Genomic DNA, 17,476 nt, shown 5'->3' with positions numbered 1-17,476 from the left:
CAACTGAGGTACATGCTGTTGACCGGAATCAAACCCAAGGACCCTTTGGCCCATAGTGCGGCGCTCTGCCCACCAGCCAAACCAGCACGAGGTCCGAATCGAACCTTTGAAAGAGCAGTCAGTTTGCCCACGAGGGCGGTGTGACACTCCCCAGGGTGCCACATGTTCTCAGACGGCTCAGGTCACCAGTGAGAAAGAGCTGTCTTTCCAAGAACACCTTGTGACCGCCCGCGGGCAGCCAGCAGCTGCCCCTCTCCCTCGGAGAGCGCATTATCCGCGGCGGGGACTGACCCAGCACAGGACTGTTACTGCCCCGCGCTGGGCCTGCGTGGTGGGCGATTTCTTGTTCCAGCTGGTGGAGGGACTGAATGAAGTCCATACCTTCCCAGCAGAACTGGATGACTCTTGTAGCAGGGTCACACTCAGCAGCAGAGCGGCGGGATAAGCCAGGCGAGTAGCCTGTGCGCTAGCAGGGCGGGGCCGAGTGCCAGGTCCGCCCGGGCCACAGTGCGTGCTGCGGTCTCTAGTGGGTCCATGTCACGTGGATCAAAATGATGATGTTGCTGGAGATCACGGGAACACCTGATTATGATAATTCATTCACTCCCTCTTCATCCCTGAGCATTTCTCACATGCCTGCTGGGTGAACACAGAGTCTGTCCTCATTGTGGGTAGGTTCTGTCCTCGAAGTCCGTCTGCTCACTGGGATGTGTGTGTAGCCTGGAAGTGGGGCTCTGCTCTCGCTGTCACTGGAGCGGGCACGTGTGTGGGCAGAGCTGTGGGAGGCGGGAGTTATCCTGGTGTGGCACGTTCTGGTGAGGCTGCACCATGCCGCACTCTGCCCTTTGGTCTCAGCTCTCTGGAGACAGGAAGCCTGTTTGCTGTGGATTTAGTACCGTGTTTTTTCATTCCCCTGCATTTAAAAATATTTTTATTAATTTCAGCGCAGAAGGGAGGGGGGGGGAGAGAGAGACATCAAAGATGAGAGAGAGCCCTAACCAGCTTGGCTCAATTGATAGAGCATCTGCCTGTGGACTGGAGGGTCTCAGGTTCAATTCCCGTCAAGGGCATGTACCTTGGTGTGCAGGAGGTAGATTTTCGATGCTTCTCTCTCATCAATGTTTCTAACTCTATCCGTCTCCCTTTCTCTCTGTAAAAAAAATCAATGAAATATATTTAAAAAAACGATGAGAGAGAATCATGGATCAGCTGCCTCCTGCACACCCCAAACTGGGGATCAAGCCTGTAACCCAGGCATGTATCCTGACCGGGAATTGAACTGTGACCTCCTGGTTCATAGGTCAACACTCAACCACTTAACCACACTGGCTGGGTTCTGTGCCTTGTTTTGTGGACCTTGCTGTATAAAGTGGCCCAGGCCTAGTGCTGTTGCTCTGTCTGGGGTCCTGATAGGCACTAGGAGGCAGCGATGAGCCTTGTGAGGCCTGAGTTAGGGTGCAGTGCTCATGAACCCACAGTGTAGACTAAAAAAGGTCTTTGAAGAGAAACACATGCAAGACACGTTACGTAGTGATCGGTGGATGGGAGTGTGACCAGAAGTCCAAGGAGCCTGACTTCCTGAGGCAGTGACTCCCGGTCAGCTAACCCGGTGCCGGTGGCAGCTGGAGAGAACGGGAATTCTGCTCTTGAGGGGACTTGGCCATTGTTGCAGGCTCTGGGGATGTGATGAGGATGCAGTGTCGTTCTTGCCTTTGAAAATCACACGGATGGTCGAGAGAGACTTAATGTTTGAAATGGATTTACTAAAAATGCCACCTAGCATACATCTTTCACCCAATACTTGGAAGATGTCTTTTAGTTGAGATGCTAGTTTATTACTTTATTAAAGACAATTAAGTTGTTCCTATTTTAAAATTAAGTAGTACTTGAGAAAATTGGTTTTGATTCTGAAAACATCATAAACAAAATATGCTCTCTTTTTGATATTAATATACTAAAGTAACCTGAATTGCCATAATTTCCCGCTTGTGTTTGTGAAAGCAGATGGTAAAACACATTATTATATGCATTGCATTAATTCTCATGAAAGCACTCTCATTTATCTTGATTGTTTCTCCTGGTGGAAGCAACTAAATGTGAACATTAGGAAGACTGTAGGCATACATTTGCATGCTGTACATATCAGAGCAGATTAATAGTCTGTTTTTGCGTGTTTATAATTTCTTCGCACAGTGCAGTTGTGAAGAAGATCAGCTCAGTCTTTGAACGTATTTTAGGAAGAAGTGTGAGATGGGCAGCAAGGAGGGCTGTTAGTTTGCCAGGGCTGCTGCCGGGACGCAGTCACCGGGATAATCCAGTCACATCCTTCACACCACCTGCCGTTACTTTTCAGTGGTTTTCCATTAACTTCTGGAGCCGAATTGCCTGGAAGGCTGGCCGTCCTCTGGATGGCGCTCCTCTGTGTTAGTGTGAGCCAAAAATGTCTTAAGATCAATAACCACTCAAGAGACTTGTCAGCGTTAGCATGTAGACACACCCATGAGGGAGTGGGGGCGTGTGGCCCGTCGAGCGCGCAGCCTCGCCTTTACTTAGCCTGCGTGACACAGGCTCCTCACTGCGGCAGGTGTTGCTGGCTCCGGAGGAGGCCGGTTTCATCGGACTGAGGCATCGACTGAGGAAGGAGGAGGCCCAGGAGCCGGGTGGTCCTAGTGCTGGTGCCGCCTCTTAATATCGTCCTGATCGTAAAAGTCCATGTGACCGGTGTATGTACTTGCATCAAACAAAATAAAACCGAGGCCCAGGGACAAGTGCTTCATCCAAAACCACAGCTACCACCTGTTAGAGACACCTTTTGGGTCCAGGTCTGCCCGACTCGACTCCAAATCCTCACCTTTTCCCTAATATTTTTCACTGTTTCCGGGGATGCCAACCAGGGCTTGGGAACCGAGGACAGAGCCATGCTCCCCTCCACGACCACCCCCTCCCCCCCCCCCCCCCCAGCTCCCTACCCTCAGCCTAACTACAGAGTCTGACTATGACCTTATTTGGAGAAAGTCTTCGCAGATGTGATGAAGTTAAGGATCTTGAAATAAGTTAATTCTGGGTGACTCGGTTGGGCACTAAGTCCGGTGACAAGTGTCTTTGTAGGAGCGGCAGAGGGGGAGAGGGCACACCTGAGGGGAGGAGGCAGTGGGGCCTGGGGGCCAGAGGTGCCTACCCTCCGAGACAGGTTCTCCCCGAGGCCCCGGAGGCAGGTGCAGGACCGGGACGGTGAGTTTCTGTCGGTGAAGCCCCAGTTGTGGGGATTGTCGGCAGCCACGGACACGGATAGAGAGCAGCTGCTTTCTCGGAACGCGCTGAGGCGGGTCTGGGATCCAACTCAAGTCCGCTCTGCCAGTGACTAGCCCTGTGTTCCTGGCACATGGCTTCCCCTGGGCCAGGTGCTCCGTCACAGGAGGGGGCAGCCCTGCCCCGTCTTTCCCATCCTGCATGGGACACTGTACGGGGGCACAGCGCCTTCCAGGCCGGGGTGGCCTTACCCGTGTGCATCAACGTTCATTAAACAGCGTAAAGGTTTATCTGGAAGTTATCTGAAGAACAGCTAATGCTAGTGTTTTCATATAAAACTAGAGGCCCGATGCACAAAAGTCGTGCAAGAGCAGGCCTTCCTCCCCCGGCTGCCCGCACCACTCCCCTCTGGCACCCAGGACCGGGCTTGCCTCGCAGCCCTGCTTGTCTGGAGGGTTGTCCAGAAGGACATGGGTCTAATTAGCATATTACACTTTTATTATTATAGATTATTATAGGTAGGTGAAAAATTGAGACCTTTCATGTTGACTTAAGAAGGTCAAATTCATTACTTCCCCAGGCTTGTGGGATTGATAAGGAAGTTTGTTCCAAAGAAACTCCACCCTGTGAGTGGACATTTGGTTTCTCTCTCTTGAACTATTTAAATGTTACAATTTTTAGTGTTAAAATAAGGAACGAGGACAGAGCGACTAGTAAAGCAGCGGCAGTCATGCTGAGCCGGGCTTCACCAGGCTGGGCTTAGAGAGAGAGACACGCTTCCTTTCCTGACGCCAGCCTCAGAGGGCCCTGTCAGCGTTGTTTATTTCCTCTTTAATGCGGTTACGTAGGAAATAGATGTTCTTATTGCCCGTCATTCCGATGCAATTAACTTCATTAAAATACTTAGCTTGTTTCCAATTCTGATGTTGGAATTTTGAAACACAATGGCACTAAAAATTAATGGAAAGGACTTCCTACATGATCCAGAAAAACCAATTTTAATGCTTCGTAAAACTTTATATTTTGGGGTTTAAATACAGAATTGAAGTTAATATGAACAACCTGTTATGCGTTCCTGTTGGTCAATTATTGGCCTACTTTCGTTTATCAGCTGTGAACATGACGTTGGAGGAGAATTCCGACCTTGTTCTACAGAAGTAGAGGGAGGCAGAGGGGCGGTTACCCAAGGTGCCCTTCGGCTGTGCTCTGACGTGCCACTCCTTGGCTGACGTCACGTGTCTGGCTCCTGGGCTGCGGGCTTGTCCTCACCACAGGGAGCGGGGAGGTGTGGCCTCGGGAGCAGGGACAGCCTGGGTCCGGGCTTGTTAATGGGGCCAGGACTGGCCCAGGAGCAGGAAGTTCAGATGTGGAGACAGAGGATAAAGAATTAATCTTGTCAGAATGTCGTCTTGGGTGAACTCCTTTGGTGTATGTATGGAAGACAAAAGCTTAGAGCTTTTGCTAGTATTTCTTAGAGTTTTTCTTCCTTTTTTCTTTGGACAACATGAAGGAGCAGTTGCTGCGGCCGCCCCCTCTGTGGGCAGGGAGCCTCCCCTCTCGGTGCTGCAGGGCAGGGACCGCTGTGTGCAGCAGCGTGAGAGGTGGCGTCAGTGTCTCTCTTCTCTCCAAACGCTTTCTTTTAGCTGAGGATCAGAGACCAACTCATCCACTTTTGTTGGATTTCATTTTATCTAATTCTGATTTTTGATGATTTGAATAAAGAGGTGAATGATCAAAGGATTTATTATACAATCCAATTGGAAGACATACATGCATGATTTTTATGGAATGACTTAATTTTTTATTGAATGACTTAATCTTTCTAATGAGACTATTTACGATAATTTTCTTCCATAATTAAAAAAAATCAGGGTGAAGATGGGAATTAACATTTTCTTTTGCCATATGGGATGCACCGCAGTATTCCTTGGCAACCTGGTGTGTTAGTAAATCAATAATCAATATGGGTGACTTCTGAGCCGCAAATTAATTAGTATTTCCTGCTGGCTCCTCAACGTCACCCTATAGGTGGCCCAACAGTCACCTGCAGGTCAGCTTCTTTTCCATGAACTTGCCCTGCTCTCTGCCTTCCGTACGCCCGCCAGTCACCTGAGCTGGCAGCGCTGGGTCACCTTCGACATTGCTGCTGGCTCATTAATTTGTAACTAGTCTCTGTTGGCTAGCCTTACCTGGCATTAAAGATAATTTCAAAATTCCACAAGGTTAAGGATGTGGTTTCCTATATATCAGCCACAGAGATAAGTCTGGTTCATAGAAGCACTCAATAAACATTTATTGAGTGAATCAAGGAATCCCAGTGTTTAGAGTTGATCATGCCTGACACACTTTATGTTCATTTATGCACCTTATTAACCTTTCAGCTTAGTTATGTGTCTGACTACTCATCTTCCTACTATTTCTTGAGTCCCCTGATTTAAGATGTGATATAATGCTTGACACTGTAAAAACTTAACAATGTTTTTAAATGAGTTACTGCATTGACGGGAGAAGTATGAATAGTGATATACTTTTATAGAGGAAGTCCAGGAAAGGCTATTTCTCGGTCAACTTGTAATAAAATCTTAAGAAGGTATGCTTTGTAAGCAAAGAGAGAAAATGTATGCCTTTTACATTTTTTTGAGTAAACTCTATTTTTTATTTTCTTTGTTTCAAATTTCTTTATGAATATTATGGTTTTGAAAAATCTCATTGAAAAAGCAATAAAAAGAAGTGGTTCCTAGAAATTGCCAACATACGGGATTTGCATACATTCACCTTTAGGGTATAATTCCTTTACACTTAGATGAATGAAAATACTGATGGAAATACTTAAAAATCACCATTAAAAATTACAATTGTTATTCTGCTTGTCTTATCTAAATCCAAGTTTTAAACCACTGAGATTATGAATTCAAAGTCTGCCTATATATTATTATCCCCCTACTTTTGTGCCTCTCTTTTCTCCATTTTTATCTTCTTTTTACTTCACTAGATTAAAATGTATCACATGAAACCTATATTCTTTCTATTTTAAAGCTTTCTTAAAATATTGTTTGCTATGAAAGGCTTATTTCTGTGGCGCTATCTATCATTGGTTTTTTTTTTTTTGGTTTTTTTTTTGACATTTTATTAAACGCTTCCTGAAAATCTCAGCATAGCATGGTAGATGACATTCTCTCTGTTGCTGCTCCTTTCCTGTAGGTTGTGCTTGGTCTTCGGCAGCTGGGCTTGCCACAGGTTCACTGTCTGTGGGCTGCGGCGCAGGCTGTGCTCAGGGTCAGGCTTGTCTGCCTGTCGTGCTGTTGTCCAACATTGGAGACATCACGTTCGCCTTCAGGTGGCAGCTTGACGTTAGTCTTTGGTTATGGTTACCAGCTGGTTTGTGTTAATACCATATTGATTCTATCTGCATGTTTCAAAGTCAGTAATTACTCAGTCCTTGTGCTTTTAATCCCCATCTGTAACCCTGACCAGGGCACCACCATCCAAGGAGAGCCTGTCCATCCCGCTGTCTTCTCGGCCACAGCCTCTGGCTTCTTGGGAGACCTGCTGCCTCTGCTTGCTCCTTACTTCTCTTCCCCATCTCCCGCCACTGCCCTGCCTCTGCCTCCAGGGCAGCTCTTCAGGCTGCTGATCTCCTCTCCCTCCCACTGTGGGGACCGTTTTGGGTGGGCCCTTGGGCCTGGGGTCTTCACATGTTTGGTGACCCTGCAAGCATTGGCCTGGCCTTTCCGGGGTGTGTGAGAGCAGGCGGCCAGGAGGGTGCAGTGACACCCTCAGAGAACACAGATCCTGTGACCTCCAATCCGGGGGCCAGGGTAGCGGTCTCCTCTGGGGACCTGGGTGCCAGGCAGAGTGCTGAGAGTATGAGAGTATGAGAAATTTTCTTAAAAATTTTTTATTTTTATTTTTTACAGAGAGGAGGGGAGAGGGATAGAGAGTTAGAAACATCGATGAGAGAGAGACATCAATCGGCTACCTCCTGCACACCCCCCACTGGGGATGTGTCTGCAACCAAGGTACATGCCCTTGATTGGAATCGAACCCTTCAGTCCGCAGGCCGACACTCTATCTACTGAGCCAAACCAGTTAGGGCGAGTATGGAGTTCTTTATGCTGCACGGCCTCTTCCCGTTGGGTCCTGGGAGGACGGGTTTTGGGTACGTAAGCTTACTCCTGCAGCTCTACTCCAAACCGTGCTGATGGTTCTCCTGCTCGTGTGAGGGCATCAGTGTGTTTGTCTGGCTTCCTCCGCCCCAGAAGCCGGCGTGGCTGGCCGCGCCGAGGGAGGGCCCTCTCACCTGGTGCCGCAGGGCTGTGGCGGGGCATGTTGGAGGCGTGTGGGATGGAAGTGATGTGGTGGGAACCCTGGCAGGGTGTTCAGCTGGGGCTCAGTAAGGGTTGCTTTTAGGTCATAGACACACTCGTTTCAGTAGGAATGGAGGATAATTAGAAGACAAACACATTTTTCAGTTTTATTGGAGTGATTGACTCATAGGTACGCTTAAGGTGTACAACTTGATGATTCACGCACATGTGTGTTGAGAATGATGGCCCCAATAAGGTTAGCTAACACCCCCTTCCCTCACATAACTGCCTCTTTTGGGATAACTTTGAAGATCTGCTCTGTTGACTTTCAAGTTTACTGTACAGTGCAGCAGTGTTGATTCCCGTCACCCTGCTGTCTGTGAATTAGGTCTCCAGAACTTCCTTAGCTTATGGCTGGCAGGCTGTACCACGCCCCTCCCACCCCTGCCCCGTGCTCCGCCCATTCGGCTCCCTCCCTCCTGAGCACGCGCTCGTACTCCCTCCCTCATCCCCTCCCCCCTCATTTTGCTTCCCCCGGATGTTGTATGTATGATTGGGGTTTGATAGTACGTAGCCTTTTCAGACTGCCCTCGGTGCTGTGCATTTTAGAGCGACATCTCTTTCCAAGGCTGCTCTCTTTTTATTGCTAAATCATATCTAATGCCACGGACATGCCACAGGACCTGGGTGCTTGCTGTTAGGGTCACAAGGAGAGCTGCTATCACAGTCACATGCAGGGTTTTGTTCAGAAATAAGTCTTTGTGGTGAGTCCCTGTGGTGAGTCCCCTGGACCACGTGGTGAGACCATACTGAGCTTGAGGAGAAGTTGCCAGAGAAGGCTTCGCAGCGGCCACTGCTCTGCATTCTCACCAGCAGTGAGTGAGGGGCCTTGTCACGCTGCAGCCTCAGCACCAACTGGTCCTGGTGACTGGTTACAGCCGTTCTCATAGGGATGTAATTTGATCTCACTTCTTACTTTATCTCCGGTTCATTGATGACAGTTGAGCATCTTTTCATAGGCTTATCTGCCATCCATGTATCATCTTTGGTGAAGGATCTGTTTAGATATTGGATTCACTTTTAATTCGTTCGTTTTTCTTGTTGAGTTTTAAGAATTCTTTGTTTATTTTGTTAGATATGTAATTTTGTAACTTGGCAAATAAGACTTGAATAATAATGCCCTAACATGAGATGACAAGGAGGGATGAGTCAATTACGGCCTTTTATCTTCCATCTGGGTTTCTGAGGAAAGGGAGAGTAACAGAAAAGGGAAGAAATAGGAAGGACAAGGATCGTTGAGGTTTGCGTCAAGGGGAGCTTGTGGTTATGGAGGACATCCACGGCTAGAGATCAAGCATACGTTCAGACCCTGGTTTAGAGCTCACTGAGTCAGCATCGCTTATTGCAGAAAGCAGAGGCTCACCATCGGCAGTTAGGGTAGGAACCGGGGAAGCTGAGCCACCTCAGCTCCCGCTGTGAGGTGCGGAGAAGCTCAGGAGCACGCGCTGTGCATTGTCTGTCTGCCTGAAGGCCAGGTCAGAGGTCATCTCCCTTCACACCCTGTTTCTCCTGCGCTGGGAGGGCAGCTTGCTCCTCGGGAGCTCTCTAATGAGTCATGTGCGGCCCCTATAGGATTTCTTCAGTAGGATTTTACAGCATGGGGCTCTTTTGTAGGGTGAACATAGGTTCTCATTAAAAAAAATCTATTACCAATATCCATCTCTGTATAAATCTGTATTTCTGTATCTCTACCTTTATCTCTAGCCCTCTATAAATCTGTTGTTTAAGTTGCCTAAGTACTAATTCACTGGAAGAAACCATCTGCCGTCTCAGTTACACTGTCCTGTTGTAGGGTCGTCAGAGGTGTGACTTCATCCCCTGAGAATCATACCCATGAATCCTGGCCTATCTGGTGGGGAAGCACCCAGCCTGTTCCCTGGGGTCAGACAGATTTACTTTTTTATTTTTTAAAATATATTTTATTTGATTTCAGAGAGGAAGGGAGAGGGAGAGATAGAAACATCAATGATGAGAGAGAATCATTGACCAGCTGCCTCCTGCATGCCCCAAACTGGGGATTGAGCCCACAGCCTGGGTATGTGCCCTTGACCAGAATTGAACCCAGGACCCTTTAGTTCACAGGCCAGCGCTCTGTCCACTGAGCCAAACTGGTTAGACTATTTTTTTCTTTACAAAGTAGAATCTATCTATTGTCTTTTTTCACCTAACCATCCCTCAGGAGGGCAGTTCTATTGACTGATTTACAGCGAGGCTACAGAGTGGAAACGACGACCGTTAGTAATAATTGAGGGTAACCTGTTTGGGATTTGGAGTTCACAAAATGGCACAGCAACAGGAAGCACCAAATGCAAAACATGGTTTATGTATTCATATGGTGGAAACATGCGAAAGTGCTTTGAAAATCCTGGGTGTAGTAAGGGGCAGCTATCATTAGACAAGGAAGTTATTTCGGTGAAACAGACCACGGACATAGAATCTCTGTGAACACATTTCACGATGACTCTGCACCTACATTTAGCGCCCCAGGCAAGGGGCGAATTTGTGTTGTAAACAATAACTGATAAGAGCGTACTCATGAAACATGCCTGGGACCTGACGTGTGCCAGTGGTCCGTTCTCCTGTTTGGACTGTCACTAGAGCTTCCTTTGCCCTGAGTATTAAACCCAGGATAGCTGCAGACACCACAGATGAGTACGCTGTACTCTGTAGGGCATGGCTGCACAGCTGGGACACAGCCTCAGTTCCAGGGTAACGTGGCCGTGGGCCGTCGGAACACAGCTGCTTCGTGATGTAATGTCTGTAGTTTACATCACTGAGGCTCTAACTTTACTTGTTCTGTTTTTTATGGTGGTAACATCTATAACAGGAAATCGCCATTTTTGCCGTTCCTAGTGTGCCATTGAGGGCATTCATCATACTCACAGGGTGCCGTCATCACTGTCTGCTTCCAGAGCGTGCCTCCACTCAAAGTAGAAATGGTACCCATCAAGCTGTACTTCCCATCCTCCGCTGCCCAAGGGCCAGACCCCCTTCAGTGCCGAGTCTCTGTGCGTCTGCTTCCTTAGGCACGTCATGTGAACGGAAATGTAGGGTGAACGTCTGCCCTTCACTGGCTTATTGACTTGTTTTTAAGGCTCCTTCATGGGGTACATGTATAAGAACATGGTCCCTTTGTATGCTGGGTATTATTCCATTGTATGCACACACACTTTGTATTCTTCTTATATTTACTATGTTTTAAATCAGTCAGTATTATTACATCTTTTATGTATGTGAAGATGTCATGTGGGTTAATTTTATTCTTTTCAATTCTTTTACAGGTTTGACAGATGAAAAAGTAAAGGCATATCTTTCTCTTCACCCTGAGATATTAGATGAATTTGTATCTGAAAGTGTTAGTGTGGAGACGGTAGAGAAATGGCTGAAGAGGAAGAATAGCAAAGCAGAAGGTGAGATCTCATTCAGACTGAATGTGGGTTATTTCCCACTTTATGTGACAAAGGATAGGCATTTTATACATGCTGGAAAGGAAACGCGGGGTAGACATAGAGCTTTGTGATCATTTTATTCCGTCTAAAGAGATAACTTGACTTTAGAGTGAGGGGGACTAGGCAGAAAAGAAAAACCCTTGATTAAAAAGAAAGACCTTGACAGGTATTACCTGAAAGTTTATTTAGATGTGAACGCATTGAAAAATGCAGTGTTAGACTTGGTTTTGTTTAATGATGATTATTAATGACTCTAAAATTTTTTTTATATTGCAAAGCTATATTTATGTTAATATATCTTGCCAAAAGAAGTTTTCACGCAGTTTTTACCTGTGCTCAGTAGGAAAACTGTTGACTTGGCATTAGATTTTCATTCAGATCTGTCCCTGGAAGAAGCAGCTCTGATGAAAAAAGAAATGTGGGCTCAGGAGGGATGTGAAGTTCATTTCCTGCCAGATTGAATGCACATATTAATATGTAGGATCTGAATAATGTCATATAATTTAGGTTTTATATGAATTGCATTTGTCCAAATATTCGTTTCTAAGATATTGTTTCAGAGTGGAAATTAATTTTAAATAAACAAGACCTTTTATATTAAAATAAATACTGTCCTTCTGGAAATGTGTTTAGTATAGCAAAAGTGCTGTATTTAAAGTTAAAGGGATCCTTGTTGAAATGTTGTGTTGTGAGGAGGGTGCTACCAGCATGTTGCTCAGAGCTGATTCTCCTTACTCTGGTTTTGAAAGTTTCTGCATTTGATACTCAAGAGGGTGATTGATTGAACTCAAATGATCTAAAAGTTATGAGCAGCGGAGATTAAAAATGGTGGCAGAGTAAGCGGATGCTGCAGGGACATGCGCCCAGGAACAAACTGGCATTACAACTAGAATACAGAGAAACGTCCTGAGCAGTCATTGGAAAACTCACAGGAGAGAACCCGGATACCTGAGGACTGGAAGTGGAGACCACATACAGACTGGTTTTGTTCTGTATATTGTAAAAAAAAAAAAAAAAAAAAAAAAAAGAAAGAAGGAAAGAAAGGAAAGTTCTGCAGTAAAAAATAAAAATAATGAGCTGCAATGCTGTGTTTTATGGCCAATACTTTTTATTATAATTCTATGATCATTCAGTAGCAGACCATGTAGCTATTGGTGTATTTATAAATGTCAAATAATTAATAATAGAAATACTGGTGTTTTCAGCTGCCTTGAATATTGTTCATAAAATACATGAAGTTTCTTGTTTTTTTTTTGTTTTTTTTTTTTACTCTATCTACTATGTATTTCTTGCTGTCAGTCATTCTATTAATAAGACTTAATGTTCATTCTGATAGTTCATGCTCGGAAGAAGTGAGATTTGTCAGTACACATCACAAGTAAGGAAAACACAGGTCGTTGAAATGGTTTACTTGGAACTTCATTTGGTGTGCTCTCTCTCCTTTCTCTGAGAAACCTCTAAGATACTGAAACTACACTTCCACTTAAATAGAACTTTCATATCTTTTTTTTTTTGTTTGTGTGTAATACAAAACCAGAAGATGTGTCAAATGCCTTGATGTGAACTGAAAGTCAATGAGTTCACCATATATTCCTTAAAAGCTTCCTGGAGGTTTAACATTGGCCTGGATAATTTAATCAATGTTGGATAATAATTTCTGGAAACATTTATTTGAGTGGTGACTAGAGCAGGAATGTGACCAGGTTCTCCTCATTGCTCTTCAGTGTGTCAACAAACAGATATTTATTGAGCACCTGTGTATGTGATTGTAGAATAAGCAATATATAAACTTGATACCCTCAAGGTCATTTTCTTACAGGGAAGACAGATGATAAACAATAAAAAATAAGATTACTTCAGATTTGTTGACTGTGTATTTGAAAATATCTAGCAAGTAGACATTTTAAAAAATTTTTATTTGTATTTCAGAGAGGAGGGGAGAAGGGGAGAGAGATAGAAGCATCAATGATGAGAGAGAATCATTGATTGGATGCTTCTTGCATGCCCCACACTGGGGATCGAGTCCACAACCTGAGCATGTGCTCTGACCAGGAACCCAACCTTCACCTCCTGGTTCATAGGTCAACGCTCAACCACTGAGCCATGCTGGCCAGGTACTTGCAGATGTCTTGTAACAAGTAACACAGTAGCTCAGTCCCTTAAAATCAAAGCAAAAACGGTTTCTCTCCCGCGTTCGTGAAATGTCAAGGAGTAAAGTTTTGCTGGGACATTTCATAGAGCCTCCGTGATGTCTTACCTCTCCCAGCCTTACCACTTCAGTAAGGAAATATTTTTATTTGATTCCAGTGATGTATTTTTGTCATTTTATTTGTGCTCTCCATTTACTCTTAATAATTTGCTCTGCTCTCATAATTTGTGGATAGAATAAAGCCGTGATTTTTAAAAGACAGTGTTTTCTAGCAATATTATAACATTGGGTAAGACTATTTGGGACCGGACAACTCTGCGTTGAAGTGTGGGCACGGTGTGCCTACCTTTGAATCCTTAGCAGAATGTGGCTGCGCGTGTCACTGGTGTGTCCCTGGTGCTGTGGAGCGAGAGTTACCCACTTCTCTGCTGAAGCACGTGCAGTGACTTCCCGCTCCGGAGAATTCCGAGTGACATTCGTGCTGTCTTAAGTAACGCCCCACAATGAGAAATGCTGGTGTTAATTGCTTTTACTGGAGTGTTTTTATGTGCTGACCACTTATCTCACGTTTTTGTCTCTGGTGTGATTTGAATTTCACTCTGATAGATAGAGGTATGCGAGTCTTCTGAGTCTGTCTGAGACTTGTGTTAACACGTGTGAAAAGTGCCCGTCTCATGCATCCCTACTTTACTTCCATTTCATAGATACTTTGTGAACTAGTTTTTAAATTTTAAGAAGGAATCATTGAATCCCTTTTAGTAAGAGCTCTCCATGCATCGGCTGAGTCTCTAAATGTCTTCTGCAGTGTTTGACATATGGGCCACATTAAATCTCACTTAATGAATAAAAGATTGAATGAGTGAATAAATAATTTAAAAGCATTCATGTCTATTAGATTAATTTTGACACAGGGTTGATAGCAAGATAAGGTTGTATTTCTTAGCATATTCTGTTAAAATATAGCCTTTATATTAATTGGAAACTATGGTCTTTAGACTAATTTATTTGTGCCTTACCACAGAAAATGAGCCTTCTTTGTTACCTAAAGGTAGCTGTAAATTTATTCTGCTTTGGCCTTGTTGCTGTTGAACATGGTAAAGGGACTAATTATGTATGTAATTTAAAGAGAAATACTGTATTACCAAGATTATTTTATTTTTTTAATTTTAAAATATATTTTATTGATTTTTATGGAGAGGAAGGGAGAGAGATAGTTAGAAACATCGATGAGAGAGAAACATCAATCAGCTGCCTCTTGTATACCCCCCACTGGGGATGTGCCCGAAACCAAGGTACATGCCCTTGACCAGAATTGAACCCAGGACCCTTCAGTCTTCAGGCCGGCGTTCTATCCACTGAGCCAAACCAGTCAGGGCTATCATGATGATTTTAAATACCATTTTTAATTGCTAGAGGTTCCCCTGTGGATTTTTCTGGATAAATGATAGCGATGCTTATAAACCATTACAATATTGCCTCCTATCCATGACTGTGGGCTGTGCTTTCAGTATGCTTCCTTTACCTCTTCCACCAATATTTTGTAGATTTTATTGTACAAGTCTTTCATCTCTTTGGTTAATTCCTAAGTATTGTATTATTTTTGAAGCTACTGTAAATGGAATTTTTTTTTTTTGTTTCCTTTTGAATTGTTTATTGTTATGTACAGAAATGCAACTGATTTTTGTGTGCTTGCTTTTTATCTTGCTACTTTGTTGAATTCTAAGTGTGGTGTTTTTTTTTTGTGTGTGTGTGTGTGTGAAATATTCGGGTTTTTACCTATGAGATCATATCACCTACAAACAGATCAATTTACTACTTCTTTCAAATTTGATGTCTTTTATTTTCTTGCCTAATTCCTCTGCCTAGAACTGTGCTCTATGGTGAGTGGAAGTGGGCATTCTGGCCCGTTCCTGATGGCTCCCAGCCTGGACAGCCGCACGCACACTGCCTTAGTGTGAGAGCTGGGACCGGGCTGGCCACTCAGAACCGGGGCTTCAGTGGTCTGGGCCAGCTGTTTCTTGTGTCCTGTTGGTCACACAGTATGTTCTTGCCATGTAGCCAGCCCTGCAGGGAGATCTCTCTTCCACACGGGTGCCTGTCCCAGTTACACACCCTTTTCCGTGCACATATGTGAACAAGCCACAGTGTAGCATGTTTGCAGGTACAGCCGTTTGTAGGTAACTGAAATGACAAGCAAGTCGGGTCAGTTCAGTTCCCTCCAAAATTCACATGCCCATCTAGCTCTAAAGTTGTGTGTTTAACACTTATTTAAAGGTTTTACAATCCAGGTTCTAGATTTCATACAAGGAAGCATTGCAGTGAAGCCTTCTGTTTATTGAAAGACATGTTGCGTGTTCCAGACCCTGCACCGAGTGCGTTCTAATTGTGTTTCCCTCCTTCTCCCTCCCCAGATGAGCCAGTGCCTAAGGAAGTCAGCCGGGTGAGTGCGGGGACCTCTCTCTGCCTCCACTGGATGGGAAAGGCGCCTTTTGTGTGCTTCCTCAGGGCTCTGCGAGCTGAAGGATCGGGCTGAGGATAAGGGATGGGAGAGCTGAGTGCAAGGGGAGCGGCAGTGACAGAATTCCCTTTTATTTTCCAAGTTCCCCTGGCTGGTGTGAGGAGAAGGGGCCTAGGGGGGAGCTGGAGCACAGGGAGCTGCCGGTAGGAGTCTGCTTCTCAGTGGTTTTACAGAGGCCCCGGCATGGCTTGTGCTGGGGCAGCGCAGGTTCCGCTGCCACCTCTCCCAGCCCCACCTGCCTGCTGTGTCCCTGGTCCCTGGATGGAGCCCGGGACGGCCCTAGACGCAGCGGCCATGGAGGTGGTGGAGTGGGGCGGGCTAGGTGGCAGCCACAGGGATGCAGAGGTGGACGGCGATGCTCTCGGTTTCCCGGTGGTGCAGGAGCTTGGCCTCTTGATGCTTCACTCACTGGCACATTTGGACCGTTTTCACTGATGAAGGTGCCGGCAGCATATGTAAAACCTGAGAAACAGCTGCGATATTTGATATAAATAGGCATGCATGGGGTCTGTGCTAACTCTAAGTAGCTCATAGCAGTTTTACTTTGTCCCCTATTTTATCGTAGAATATATTAAACCATGCTGTGTAAAAGTATATAAAGTCATACAGTTGGGTATGTTTTATGAAGGAAGGAATTTTATTATATTTAATCGTGCCGTTTATGTTTTTATTGAAGTACCAAGATACGAACATGCAGGGAGTCGTGTATGAACTGAACAGCTACATCGAGCAGCGGCTGGACACGGGCGGGGACAACCAGCTGCTGCTGTATGAGCTGAGCAGCATCATCAGAACAGGTGAGACCGCGTGGCTTACACGGAGGACAGCTGGCTCGCCACTGCCTGGCAGAGAAGGGCGCCACCATGTGCTCACGGAGAGGCAGGGGGCGCCATGTGCTTCCTTCTGTTCTTGGGCTAACGTTGGAAGTGAAAACGTTTTATTCTGAAACTCTCAGAATCCCAAAAACAGCATCTGCCTGAAGTTTAAATGGAGTGTACTATGCCTTCTCATTCAAACCTGGCTTCCTTTGTATAGTTTTATTGGACCAAGTCACATTTAAACAAGAAATCACTAATTTTAGGGAAAAAGCAGCATTTTAAATTTATTTGGGCAGGTGACAACTTTATGTACTATTATGACCATCCGGCTGCTGAGAGAGCTGCGGTAGGGACAGGCCACACTGCGGGAAGGAGTGAGATTCGGGCGTTGCTCTGAGCCGTACTCTCTGCTGGGGGAGCTGCCGCCAGCCCACCCCGAAGCATGCTAGCGAAGTCCAGCATGCTCTCGTCAGTGACGATGTGCAGATGCGAGCAGAATTCTTTTATTTTTTATTTTTTATTTTATTGATTTTTTACAGAGAGGAAGGGAGAGAGATAGAGAGCCAGAAACGTCGATGAGAGAGAAACATCGACCAGCTGCCTCCTGCACACCCCCCACGGGGGATGTGCCCGAAATCAATGTACATGCCCTTGACCGGAATCGAACCCGGAACCTTTCAGTCCGCAGACTGATGCTCTACCACTGAGCCACACCGGTTTCGGCAGAATTCTTTTTGGCTGATGCTTATATTGATTATTCAATATTCTGAAAATCAATTCTGGTATTTTTAATACTTTGAAAATTAAATACAACTCTCAGATTGTAAAAATATTTTTTCAATAATTCTGATTTTCAAGTTTGCCAAGTACGTTATCACATATTACCCTGCCTGCTCTGTGAGTTGAGGATGTCACATCCTAGACGT

General features: G+C 45.3%; 1 protein-coding gene across 5 annotated transcripts in view; it reads left to right on the top strand.

The window, feature by feature from the left end:
* The window catches only part of PDE10A (phosphodiesterase 10A), a 157,008-nt gene that overhangs the window by 100,166 nt on the left and 39,366 nt on the right, over window positions 1-17,476 (top strand). For all 5 annotated transcript variants that reach the window (XM_084890946.1, XM_084890943.1, XM_084890945.1 and 2 more), the window contains 3 exons: window positions 10,898-11,026; window positions 15,626-15,654; window positions 16,409-16,529. In XM_084890946.1, coding sequence (XP_084747072.1) covers window positions 10,898-11,026; window positions 15,626-15,654; window positions 16,409-16,529 — 279 coding nt within the window. The remainder of the gene's footprint in view (window positions 1-10,897; window positions 11,027-15,625; window positions 15,655-16,408; window positions 16,530-17,476) is intronic.

The sequence above is a fragment of the Pipistrellus hanaki genome, assembly GCF_964339955.1.
Source record: "Pipistrellus hanaki genome assembly, chromosome: 7".
NCBI lineage: Eukaryota > Metazoa > Chordata > Mammalia > Chiroptera > Vespertilionidae > Pipistrellus > Pipistrellus hanaki.
The sequence above is the reverse complement of the archived record's forward strand: the minus strand, read 5'-3'. Positions and strand labels throughout refer to the sequence as shown.